At 41.1% G+C, this 13,266-nt stretch overlaps 1 protein-coding gene across 11 annotated transcripts in view; it reads left to right on the top strand.

The window, feature by feature from the left end:
- Positions 1–6,335: 6,335 nt before the first annotated feature.
- SYNJ1 (synaptojanin 1) overlaps positions 6,336–13,266 on the top strand; it is a 64,194-nt gene continuing 57,263 nt past the window's right edge. For all 11 annotated transcript variants that reach the window (XM_061453671.1, XM_061453672.1, XM_061453673.1 and 8 more), the window contains exons 1-2: positions 6,336–6,364; positions 7,752–7,897. In XM_061453671.1, coding sequence (XP_061309655.1) covers positions 7,774–7,897 — 124 coding nt within the window. In that variant the 5' untranslated portion in view covers positions 6,336–6,364; positions 7,752–7,773. The remainder of the gene's footprint in view (positions 6,365–7,751; positions 7,898–13,266) is intronic.

Here is a 13,266-nt window from a genome sequence, read left to right on the forward strand (position 1 = left end):
AATTGTTCTTGGTGGGGGTTTAGAGTGAACAAAAGCAACCCTAACCAGTCTATAACTGGCTTTAGACTGGAAATCATGTTTGTTCAATCTGTACTGCCTCTCTGGGAAGAAGGCTTGTAATGAGTATTTCTTCCACTCTTTCTCTGAGTGTTGTCCAGTTTTGAACCATCGGCCATCATCTCAAACTTTGATTTTCTTCTAATAGTAGAAAATAGAATCTTCTAATAGAATCATAGAACCATAGAATCATAGAATAGTTAGGGTTGGAAAGGACCTTAACATCATCCAATTCCAACCCCCCCTACTATGGGCAGGGACACCTCACACTAAACCACGTCACCCAAGGCTCTGTCCAACCCGGCCTTGAACACCACCAGGGATGGAGCATTCACAGCTTCCTTGGGCAACCCATTCCAGTGCCTCACCAGCCTCACTCACAGTAAAGAATTTCCTCCTTACATCCAATCTAAACTTCCCCTGTTTAAGTTTTAACCCGCTACCCCTCTTCCTGTCACTACAGTCCCTAATGAAGAGTCCCTCCCCAGCATCCTTACAGGCCCCCTTCAGATACTGGAAGCTGCTATGAGGTCTCCACGCAGCCTTCTCTTCTCCAGGCTGAACAGCCCCAACTTCCTCAGCCTGTCTTCATACAGGAGGTGCTCCAGTCCCCTGATCATCCTCGTGGACCTCCTCTGGACTTGTTCCAACAGTTCTTATGTCCTTTTTATGTTGAGGACACTGGAACTGAACACAGTACTCCAAGTGAGGTCTCACGAGAGCAGAGTAGAGGGGCAGGATCCACCTTCCTCAACCTGCTGGTCACTTTTGTTTTGATGTAGGTAACTAACTATAAGACGTAGGTGCAGGTTTTCAACTGCATTTGCCATTTCAGTGGATGTGCACACTACTAATGGGGGTCCAGACTAGCAGAGCAGCAAAGCTCTATGTATTTATTATTAAAAATACAGGTATTTTGCTCCAATTTGGATTGTGACTAGGACTGCAAGGGAGGGAATGAAGAGTGTATTTTCCTTGTAACCTCCTTACAAATTATAGCTACAGAGAATCTTTTTTCAAGATAGCCTGTAGTCATTTTCCTAATTAACTGCTGCAGAAGACCAGTTATTCATATTACACTGAACCTCTGGTGTCTAAGCTCCTCATGCTTGAGGCATGGGCACCTTCCTATGCCTACATAATGTCACATTTGGAGAACAGCAACATGAAGAAAGTTGCAGCAAAGTATACTTGGGGGTGATAAGTAATCTAACTTCTCATTTTGGGCCATGCAGTGCCTTTCCCACGTATAAATAGTTAAAATTGTGCAGGCACATAAAGGCATTATGTAAATAATGTTACCTGGTTTTATTTATAAACAAAGTAACCACTTTCACTTCTATCACTTCACCTGTATCTCACTTATTGATGAAAACTAAATGCTAGTAGCAAACTGGTTATGCTTTGGGTAATGTTCTTTAAACATGAGGTAGCTGCTTGATTGAGGCGTAATCTGAGGACAACTGCTTTAATGTTATTCTCCCAGTTTGCCACGTGTATCTCACTGTTCACTATCAAAATTAACAAATGATTATACCATGTTAAGAGACCAGTGTCCTAGATGATGATGAAACCCCATGTGAGAAGGTACTAACACATTAAGTGACATGGCAATCTTATTTCTGCTCGGAACTCTTCAGGGACTCTTGAGAAAGTCTAATAACCCCTTTAGTAGTTAGCATTGCTTCAGAAAAGGGAAGATGTACAACAAAGTTGCATATAAAACTGCCAGCCATTGACATTTTTATGTACAGGGTAATTATTACAGAATTATTACAGTTAATTATTACAATTATTTTATTATAGATTTATGTATTACTACAGTTATTACAGAATTACCTTTTCCCTAAAGGTTGCTAGAAGCAATGGGAAAACCTTGTCCTTTACTATAAAGGAAAACAAAATGAGATCTGAAATGTGAAATGGAGAAGTTGGAGGGAAAATTGTGCAGATTCAGGGAGATGCATGATTCCTCTTTCTCCTCCTTTCGCATACATCTCGTTTTCAGCAAAAGTTTGCTAATCAGTGGCTCTGCTTTCACTTCTCTCTAATTTACTCTTCAAAAAAGGGTTGTTTTTTGGTTTTTTTTTTTGAAAGAACCCTAAATATATATCCACTGAGGAGGAGATATGCACCTGCAGTTTTGTTGTAGTGTATACAGCATTGGTACTGTAACTTGGTGAGGTTTGTTTTAGAAGGCTGACCTCTCCTCTTAAGCATGGTGGTTCTTAAAAGCAGTACCCCTGTCACCTTAGTTTTATTAGTTGCCTAGTGAAAATTAAATGTCCTGTGATTAATGCTCCACAAGGAAACGCCACCATCCGTGACCCGTCCAGTCAGCTTTACTTGTGAAGGCAGAAGCAAATTCCTGCAGGAGTTAGCAGTGACATGTATGGAAAACAGGACTTCTGAGGAGGCTTCAAAAATGGTTGCCGCGAGGAAGGAACATGGATGTGGTTTTGTGAGGCGCTTGCACACAACCAGCTCTGATGGATCAGAGTTGAGCGGTTTTGTCCTGCGTGTGGTACTCCAAACATAAAACTTTTGTGGCCTTACAATTGTTAGTTGAATTAGTCTGTCTGCACTGTGAAATAATACAGGATGGTTTGTCCAAGAGTACTTGATTTCTGTACATAAGTAAAATTCTTGCCCTAAATATGCAGAAATAAATGAATGGGGATAAAATAACTGCATGCAGTCCAGCCTTATAAATAAGGGTCTGCAGTTTAAAGCTCTGCTCCAAATGATGACTTAAGCATGAGGTTTTGTTTAAATACATGAACTGCCCCACTGACTCCGCTTATGTTACTTTCATGCTTTCTGTGCATAGTTAAATCTTTCCACAGAGCAGAGACCTGGAGCAAAGCACAGATCTCCAAGAGCACAGCACAAATCTCCAAGATTTGGTGTAGTATTTTTCTTACATGCTTAAGCACAAATTTTGTGCCCTAGATTTCATGCAAGTTCCTGAGTACTGTCTGTTTACCTTCTTAAGACTTTTGTGATACCTAGCTAACAGAAAACATTCAGCAGGATGTTTTAAATAGGCTCTGCTCAGAAGCCCAGTGAAGTAGGCTGCAGCCAGATGCCCACCCAGATGCTCTCCCACTCCCCTCCTCAACAGCACAGTCTGAGAAAAGAGGATGAAAAAGCCCATGGATCAAAATAAAGATGGGGAGATCACTTAACAATTAACATCATGGGAAACAGACTTGATTTAGGGAATTAACTTACTGGAAATAAAAATAGATCTGGGTGTCGAGAAACAGTTAACACACCTTTCCTTCCCACCTCTTTATCCCAGGCTAAACTTCACTCCTTCATTCCCAATTTCTCTACCTCTTCCCTGCTCCCTGACCTCCAGTTACAGAAGTATGCCTCAGCATTTCCATATGTTTAAGATTGGTGAGATTCTGAAATTCAGTTGGCAGTCATTTTTATTACACAAAATTGAAGAAAAAAATAAGCTTTGTTTGTAATATGCTGTTATGCAGTGTATTATATTGGCTATTTATTAGAATCAAATATTCTCATTTTCCATTACCTTCTAAACAGCAGCATTTTCTGAAGTTAATAATAGCTTTCTCAAAGCTCCCACTATTTGATAGCAATACATTTTTTACATTCTTAGCTGATGTAAACTGATACTGGTGAATGAAGACTTGGACATGAGCCTGCAATGCGTGCTTGCAGGCCAGATAGCCTGTTGTATCTGGGGCTGTGTAACAAGAACCGTGGCCAGGAGGTAGAGGGGGGTGATTCTCCCTGTCTGATGCACTCCATGACACCTCACCTGGAGTATGGTGTTCAGCTCTGGGGTCCCCACAGAGAAGACACAGTCCAGAGGAGGGCCTCTTATTTGGGAAGGCTGGATCACCTCTCCTGTGAAGAAAGGCTGAGAGAGTTGGACTTGTTCAGCCCGGAGAAGGCTCTAGGGAGACCTTATAGCAGTCTTCCAGTACCTTAAAGGGGCCTACATGGAAGCCGGAGAGGGACTTTTTAAAGGGCAGGTAGGGACAGGATAAGGGGAAATGGCTTTAAACTGAAAGAGGGTAGATTAGATATTGAGATTAGATATTAGGAAGAAATTCTTTATTGTGAGTGGTGGTAAGACACTGGCACAGGTTGCCCGGAGAAGCTGTTGCTGCCCCATCCCTGGCAATGTTCAAGGTCAGGTTGGATGTGGCTTTGAGCAACCTGGTCCAACCCCCATGGCAGGGGATTGGAACTAGATAAGCTTTCAGGTCCCTTCCAACCCAAACAATTCTGTGATTCCATTACTATTTTCAATTGATGCACTTCACTGACATTTTGAAAGTCACTAACAAATAATGGAGTAGTCCATTTTCAACTGCATAATAATGATTAGCTACCAGGGAAAAAAAAAATTACCTGGAGGCAAAATATATTTCATAATAAAACAGTCACATATGTCACCTTAATGTATTTTATCTGCTGAAAAAAAAGTGAACAAACTTACACATCATTTGTTTTTCACTCCAAGTATGTATCATAATTTTAGCCTTGGGTGTGTCTTGTAAAACAACCTTTAAATTGTTGTCCCTGCTAGTGATCTTTAAGCATCGATAAAAGCAGGACACACTTGCTTTACTTCCACACCATCCATGTTGTCCTTCTTTTATTTTTACATTCTCAAGAGTAAAGTTTCATGAGTTTCTCTTTGATGCTGTGCTAAAGGTAGTTCATTTACATGTCAGCATCTACCATGAGCAAGTAAGAAATAGCATAAGCTGTAATAAACTGTTAGTAATTATCCATTCTAGTAATTTCAAACCCCATGAAACTTAGTGTTTTTAAATATCATACCTTTATTTATCTATAGAACATTTTCACAGGACTCATAATGCATACAGGAAATTGGCCAGTTAAAGTCTCTAAAGATCACTTACATTGTATTTTACCTCACAAAGATTTGCTGTGTTCTCTCCCATCAGTGTATTCCGCTCAGTTGGTACTTAGCCTATGGTAGATGGGTGGGATAAGACCATATTTAAATATCAAAAGATTATGTATACAATCTACTGTTTCTTTAGAATAGACCAGAGCTATTCAGGGAATATATATCAAACATAACTTTCTGTGCTTCAATATAAATTTTATAAGAAACAGAAAAGGTCTTTTTGTTTTTAATTTTTACCCTTTGCAATGGGTATTGATCTCAGAGGAGAACATAGTAGGAAGAAGTGCTACAACCTGAAATCAAAGGCAGCCCAGCTCTTGCCTCAGGAGGTAGCTATACTTGTCACACTTGCCCTCATGCATATTCTTTGTTCTAATTATAGTCTCAGTGAAGAGAGTATCTCCACAGTATTTCAGATTTTGTTTTTTTCTACTTCAGCTCTATACTCCAGCTGCCATCCTGGCCCCAGCACTATCTGAAGTGAAGCAAGATCCACTTCTCCCTTGACTTTAATATGTAGCTCTCAAATCTGCCTTTCGTTGTCTCCTCAGCAGCCTGTAATGTATCACCAACACGACGCAGCAAAGCTCCTGTGAAGCGGTACTCCTCCTCCACTTGCAGCCTGCACAGGCTGAATGGAAATTTCCAAAGAGATGCTGACGGTCTGTCCCTAAAACTTTGGAAGCCCGTTAAGCAGAGGCAGGCGTTAACCTGACCCGAGGCACTCGGTGAGCACCTGTACACATGGGTTCTATGCCCACTGCACATTCTGCACAGTGAGGGCTTCAGTTCGCATTACTCCTTGTGAGCCCAACCCCAAGTTTGCTGTCCCTGCTGCACCTGTAATAAATACACAACCGGGACTGTTCTAACAGAGCCTGACCGACCATCCGTAGCACATCTGCAAACTCGGAAGCTGTCAACCTAGCACTGCCATGAGACTGCGCAAAAGGACAGGTTCTCCTGAGCTTTCTTTTCCTACCCTTCGTAAGAGGTCAGGGTTTCTCACGCGGAACTCCACCCTGACAGCACGGATTACCGAAGGCTCAATGCTCCGGTTCAATGTGCCCCTCACAGAACCTACACGAGGGAACCGGGGTCTGCCAAAGCCTGAGCTAGCCCGAAGCCGCCGCTCCCGCGGGCCAGCACCCCTTCCACAGCAACCGCTTAATAGCCGCCCTCACGCCCGACTCGCCCCCCCCCCCGCCTCAGGTCTCCCCACAGCCTCCGCCGGCGCCGCCGCCACCTCCGCACGCCCTCTACCGACTTCCGGTGGCGGGAGGCGCAATGCGGAAGGGACGGCGAGTCCGGAGCGGAAGTGAGTGCTCGCCGGCTCCCGCGGCACGGAGCGGAGCGGGCTGCCGTCGGCGGCAGGTGGCGCGGCCGGTGAGGGAGGCGCTGGTACCGCTGCGGCTGAGAGGGGGTGAGGGGAGGCTGAGGAGCGGTGGGGTGGCGGACGTGCGGCGGCGCTTGTCAGTGTACGGCGGCGGCGGCCCGGCTGTCTGCGTTGCGGGGCTCGGGCCGCGGGGGCGCCGCTGGCGCCAGACAAGATGGAGGAGGCCGTGTTAGCGTCGTGGCGGGTGCTGGCGGCACCGGGCTGCTGCGGTCGGCGGTGCGCGCCGGCCCTGGGCGGCAGGTGGTAGTGGGGCGGGGGTCTGCTGGCCCGGTGCCGGCTGCGGCGCTGCCCCTCAGCAGGGCGGTGGGAGACTTGCGGCTGTGTGGTGGCCCCTTTCCTCCTGCCCAGCGAGGGAGGGGGATTTAGGGTGAAGAGCCGGCCCGGCGGTGCTACCTCCTCACGGCGGTGCTGCGTCTGCAAGGGGCTGTGCTGGAGGGCAGGGGCCAGCGTGTTTCGGACCGGCGGCGTAAAGTCCGCGGCCACCCTGGAGGTTACAGACTGAGCTGAAAGGAAGGGAGAGGGCAGAAACCCCTGCTCTGGCTTTTCAAGAAGAATCTTCTCTCGCTGTATGTTTCCTAAGCTTAAACCCTGAAAATTTGGTTACTCACGCGTTTGTTTATAGTTCCTTATTGCTTGTTTTTTTTTTTTTTAATCGTTTTAAAGGAAGGTCTTATCTCTGGGGCTTACAGGCGGTTTCAGGAGCACAACACTGCAATGTTTCAGTCATCAGCCACTGCAGGGGAGGGTTTAAATCCAAACAAAAACCTGGTTTCATTTTTAAAAAGAAAGCCAAAATAGGTTAACGGTTTTGTATGATCTTAAAATGTCTTAACAGCTTTAGTGTCGAAGGTATACTGTCCTTTGCTACAAGGTCAGAATCAGTAAAATAGATATAAAAATTGAAGCCTCAGGCTTCTGGTCCTCTGCATTTGGCATTAGTTTATGATTAAGATATTTGCCGCTCTTACGTGTTTGTAGTGGCCAGCAAACATGATTTTCATTCTTTTTTCTTTTTTTTTTTTTCCTAAGAAGAAATCCTGTTTAGTAAGTGTTGTGAAATAAGTTCTCATTGTCTCTGAAGCTTTTAAAATAAATCCTTGATTTTGAAAGATGTTTCTCTGGGTAATTGTGATTTCGAAACATTGATGTGTTGTCTTTAGATAGTCCCTATGTTTGTTTGAAATAAAGTAAGTCTTATGAGGTAGAAAGAGTGAGCAGGTTTTTTTTTTTGTTTTTTTTTTTTTTTACAGTTGTAGTTGTTTGCTTATTTTTGTTAAACATACAAAATCTCTAGAAAAGGATGCAAGTCAGACCTGCTTTGCAGAAGGTATCTGGAAGTACAGGAAGGTTTCACTAACATCATCTTGTGTTGGACAGGACTGCCTCTGGTAAAGGCAAAATGGCTTTCAGTAAAGGATACCGCGTCTATCACAAGCTGGATCCACTTCCATTCAGTGTGATAGTGGAAGCCAGAAACAGAGAAGAATGTCTCATGTTTGAATCCGGAGCTGTGGCTGTCCTCTGTAAGTCGATATGTTTTGATAACTACCATGTAAGAAGTTGGCAGACGTGACATTGTGTAAGCTGTTTATTTATGGAATATAAAGAAGCAAGTATTCTATTTTCTTATTTGCTAATGAAGACGCTTCTGATTTAAATAAGAGGAAAAATAAAAAAGATGTTTTCATATCTCCATCTGTTACGAGAAAATTTTACACTTCTAATTTCATTTCATCATGCACGTCTATTTTCATGTATACTAAATTTTCTTCTAATTGCTTCCAACAGTATCTGCTTATTTCTTTGGTTCTGAGCAACCTTTTCTGTTTTAGTACCTGGTAACTCATTGAAAAGCTAATTCTCTGTGTTGTATTTCATAATAAAAAATTCTCTATTCTTAAATGGTATATCATCTTAATTTGTTGGTTTTTTTGTCTCATTTTGTCTCATGATTTTTGATGGGTTTTTAATTTTTAGTTTTATTTTGTCCCTGTATTTTTAACCTATCTGGAGACTCTGTATTGATTTGTCTTGTAATAAAATGAGTAATATTTGGAGCAAGGTGTCTTGCATTGCAAAATTATTTTTACATGTTTTCAGTTATAAATACATTAAATGTTTCCCTTGGATCCTTTTTGCCCCCTTCCTCCCCCCCCCCCTTTTTTTTTTTTAGTCATAATTGAAGGACACTAAAATGGGAAGTGCAGAAGAGATCATGGAGCCTATAGATAGGATTTAAAAATGTAGTTTGATTTATATTCTTTAGAAAGTCTGAGCACCTGGTTGCACAGGGTTAATGAGCTTGGTTTTGACTCTTTTTATAGAAGGCTTTCATACTGTAGAAGTATTTCCTTTTTTTTTTCCTAAGGTCAGTAGCTTTTTGATTAATTCATTCTGGTGCCTGTGGTTTTCTGGCTTAGCTATTCTGAGCATCCGATCAGAAAATGAGATATTTGATTCACTGCATGGAGTCTGAGTGGACTCAAATCCCTACCTTTCAACAGGATGCTCTCTCTGGCTTTGAGACTGTAGAGTAGGCTGAATGGGGAGTGTGTTCTCTGACAAGACTCAGAGTTAGAAATGTAATTTCTAAAGAAAAGTGAGACTTGAGATATGTTTCCTTTCTTCAGCATTTGCAATTAACTCTCCTCTGTGTGAGTTTGCTCCTTGGCAGTGGCATGGTCTCTGGCACCTGGCTGTCCCTGTGTAGGGTACTTCATGTTGGGCCACAGAATCATCTGTACTGGACAGGCTAAACGAACAAGTGCTGTCTAGCATGCAGCTTAATCTGTATCTTTAATGTGTGATTAGAGCAAGCTGCCATTAACTGCTAGAGGCCTAGCAGTGGGCATGCCAGCATGGTTGACATTATAGCTGCAATTCAGTGATGATCTGATTGAAAAACAATGAGTGCTTTCCTCCTGTTTTTTTAGATTATTTTCTTTTTCTGATACAGTTTCTTCTTTCTACGTATGTAAGTAATCTCATTGACTTTGCCATCAGTATTTAAAAGGCTACTTCAGGAGCAATGCATTAAAAACAATTCACTCCTGAAAGTTACACTCAGAAAAGACAGTAGGTCACTATTTCTGCTGTGATACACTGCAGGCACTTGATAAACTTCTCTGAAAATTAAAAAACGTATCAAAGTTCTTGCCCTCTTCTTTGCCTCATGTTGTTACCAAACAGAGTAAGTAGACCTGAAACAAAGTTTGAAAGCCTCTCTCCTCTTTGGTTCTGTACTTAGTAATAGCATGTTAGTCTGTAAAGAGTTCTCCTTGGTATTCTAATTAGTAGGTTACAATACAGTAAACATTCATAGTTAGCTAGAAGTAGGTCCCCTGAATATTGTTTTCAGTAAGCTTAACCAGTAAACTGCTAATTCCTGTCTGGTAAATGCGTGTATTTTCCCAATGCATACTTAGCTGTGGCATTTTGCTTTGATTCCCTCTTTGCACCTAAAGTCAGTAGATACTGAAACGTGATTTTTTTGTTAATGGTTGAAAGATCACAGTCATACCCTTGAACTGACAGCAGAAAAAAGCACTAGGGTCCCATAGCTCAGAATTATTTTTCCTCTTTTTTCTGCTTGCTGTTTGCTTCTCTTATTCTTTTTAAGACGCGGTTAAAGGACTGCAATTATAAGTGCTTGGGGAAGATTTGTAAAGTGCTCGTCCATCTCTGTAATCGTGCCACAGAAAACAATCAGAAGATTCCAGTCTGTAGTCTTACAAAATTCTGGATATTGGTACAAATATAAGCTGAAGTTAATGCAAGTCTAACCCTAGGGGAAGATTTCCCAGATATTTGTAAAATCTGAGTGAATAGATAGAAAAATGGTCAGATCAAATATATATCAATTTAAATCCAGAATGACATCACTTTAAACTGTTAAAACCTCTTTTTTTTTGCTAATGCTTTGTAGACTACAAAAATTAACAATACTGATCTCAAACTGTTAGACATTTTTCAAAATATTTTCATGAAGATAAAAATATTTTCATGAAGATAAAATAAGGTGTTCAGCCTTATTACCCTATCAGAGTTCTTACCTTGTGTAATGTAGGCAGAACCTAGTGAAATATACTTTACTATTAAAAGTGATTCATGTGGCTCAGTTCTGAGCGCCATAGTGATCTGCATCTTCTGGAGTATCCATGTATAGAAATTTGGATTTGAAAGGGGCTAAAAGAAAGGAATGAAAGCTTACTGATCCTTTAAATGTCATCTTGGAGGAAGTACATATGTCGTTTTGCTGAGGGAAGGATGACGGTATTAACCTTCATCCCCTTTACATGCAATGAAGTATTGCAGGATGATTCAGAGGATTTAGTTAGGCCTCTGTATGAAATGCTATACAACTCAAATGTTGTGTGATTTTCAGCGCATGTTGTGCATGCACTGAAGCTGTTATTCAAGTTAACAGAATAAGATGGAAGAAAGGAAGAGGGTCAGAGGGATAGTTCACAGAGGTGGTTGTTGCATAATCACTCGGCCTTAATGTGGAAGCAGCCCAGCTCCTGCTAGAATTTTTCTATGTGCTGCTTGTAATGTGGATTAGCTAATGCTAGTGTGACCAAACCATCTGAGAAATACTTTGCTTGCTTGTATACATTTGATACCTCGTTTGTTGACTCAGTCCTAGTATTGGATTAGCCTAAGATACTGAAGTCTGAGAGGAACTTGCCAGCTTGTCTCTCAAGGCCTTTTGAGAGCACTTAGTTTTAAATGTCATCAGCTTTACTGCTGATTTGTATAGAATGTAGTGGGAGAATGGCAGACATGTATTTTTTCTTATTTGACATACAAAATAGACAGTATATTTATTCTTTGAGATAGGACTCCTTAATGAGATACCTTACCTGTAAAGGTTTAGTTGACTGAGCAGGAGGTGATGTCTCTCCCTTTTCCTCTCTGGTGAGTCATAATGAAACAAGTGGGAAGCTGTCTTTACTCCTTTCGCATGCAATGAGTAAAGGATAATTCTGTCATCTGGGAAAATACTGAGCCCTGAGTGGAGAGAGCAGGAGCTTTGTGCACATCCTTTGACTTGAATCTTATGGTAACACTGAGAAGAGGGAAGGTGTGAACAAGAAGAGGCACTGTGCCCACCCTGAGCTTTCTGTAGATCTAGATAAATAGCTGTGATAAGAATCTGTGTGCAGCAGGCATCCTGGTATTCGTGTTCATTCTTAGCAGTGCTACTCCACTACCCATCCACGTTTTCTTTTTAAAAAGAAAATCCTTCCGCATTGCATTCTTGAAGGGGGGAAGCAGATATGCTAGTATCTATCTACAGGAGCAGATGGCATATAATAATTCTGCAAAACATTTTAAATTGATATGGTGCTTGATGAAACTTAGACACCTGAAGAAAAACATACTAACATACATTTGATGAGCACTTGCTTTATGTACATTATTAAGGAGATATATATATATCTATATATACACACTATATTTTGTGTTCTTACAAACAGAGGGTTTTTTTCTTTGGTGTTTGCTGTCACCAGTAATAAGCTGTGACTGTCTGATTCTGCCCACACCCCTGATAATGTTTATACAGAGTTTTCAGTGGATCCACATCCACTTAACTAGGGAAGGAGAGTATTTCCAAATAATTCACTACATTCTGCTTTTTGTGATGGTATCCTATAACAGAAGCTTCATATAAATATTGTCCTGTTTTATATACATATATAAAGGTGCAATAACAAGAATTAAAATTCTTCAATCAATAATTTATCCTCTGGAAAGAGTGTCTCTATGTTAGACAAGAAAGATCGAATATGGGCTGAGGCAGAAGTAGTTTTTGAGTGTATTTTGATGTAGTACTGTATTAATCTGAAGCCAATTTGAAGGGACTACAGTGCAAAAGTAGACAGCAGTTTCACCTTCCTGTCTTTATTACTGTTTTTACTAAATGTCATCTTCTGGACTTTGCCTTCCTATTAAATAATATCTTAAAACACTTAAGCTGCAGGGAAGCAACAGCTATTGTGGGTGCCAGGGGCAGCTGTGCTGGTAAAGGAGGCTGTAATTGTCTTCCTGTCAGCAGGTGCTTTTCCTAGGATTCTGCTGGAATTCACTGTCCTTTCAAATCTATTGGAAAGACGTTCCACTCATTGCTTTCCAGGCATTTCCAACAAAATTGCAGTTTAACAAAGACCATGTATGCTAGCCTAGAACGCAGTGAAACATACAAGAAGTACACTAAGAATCTTTGTAGAAGGTTGGTGGAGGCAGTAACTCTTGCCTGGGAGGACTGTGACCTCTTTGAATGGCGTGATGGATCTGCAAGAATTTGATCCACAGTTCTGGAAATACTAGGAAGTTATGACAGAATCTGAAGCCTTTTTTCATATTAAAGTAGACTAGCTTTACAGAAAGAGTGAAGACTATTCTGTATGTTTACCACACCCCTTTGCATGATTTTAACATGGGATTTCACTGGCAACAAATAATTCTTTTTATGGATGTTCCCTTTCCAATTCAGTAATTTTTCGTTTCTGTGGTAGCAGACGTGATTGTAAAACGCTTAGGTTTGCCCTACTTGACATCCAGTGAATGATGGGTCTTGCTAATTAAATGCCTGTTAAGATACTTAGTTTGCGTATTTTTGGAGTTTTCAGATGTAACTTAGGGAAAAATAAAGAAAACATTTCTACATTTAAGTAATTTGGTAGCATTTTGCATGCTAGCATATAGTTAAATTGAAAATGTTGTCATTTTGTATAGGCAAAAATTGCAGTAGTTGACTTTCATGTGAAGTAAGTGTATTTTAATCAAAACATTCAATATTAGAAGAAAATCTTTGGAGATTATTTGTGCCATGAAGTTTTATTTTCAATGGAGAACATGTAATTGAGTCAGCCCAAATCAGATGGAAAGG

This window comes from Pezoporus flaviventris, unplaced genomic scaffold (assembly GCF_033815535.1).
Source record: "Pezoporus flaviventris isolate CSIRO_AGI_PZ_B2104156 unplaced genomic scaffold, CSIRO_AGI_Pfla_v1 ptg000015l, whole genome shotgun sequence".
Classification (NCBI taxonomy): domain Eukaryota; kingdom Metazoa; phylum Chordata; class Aves; order Psittaciformes; family Psittacidae; genus Pezoporus; species Pezoporus flaviventris.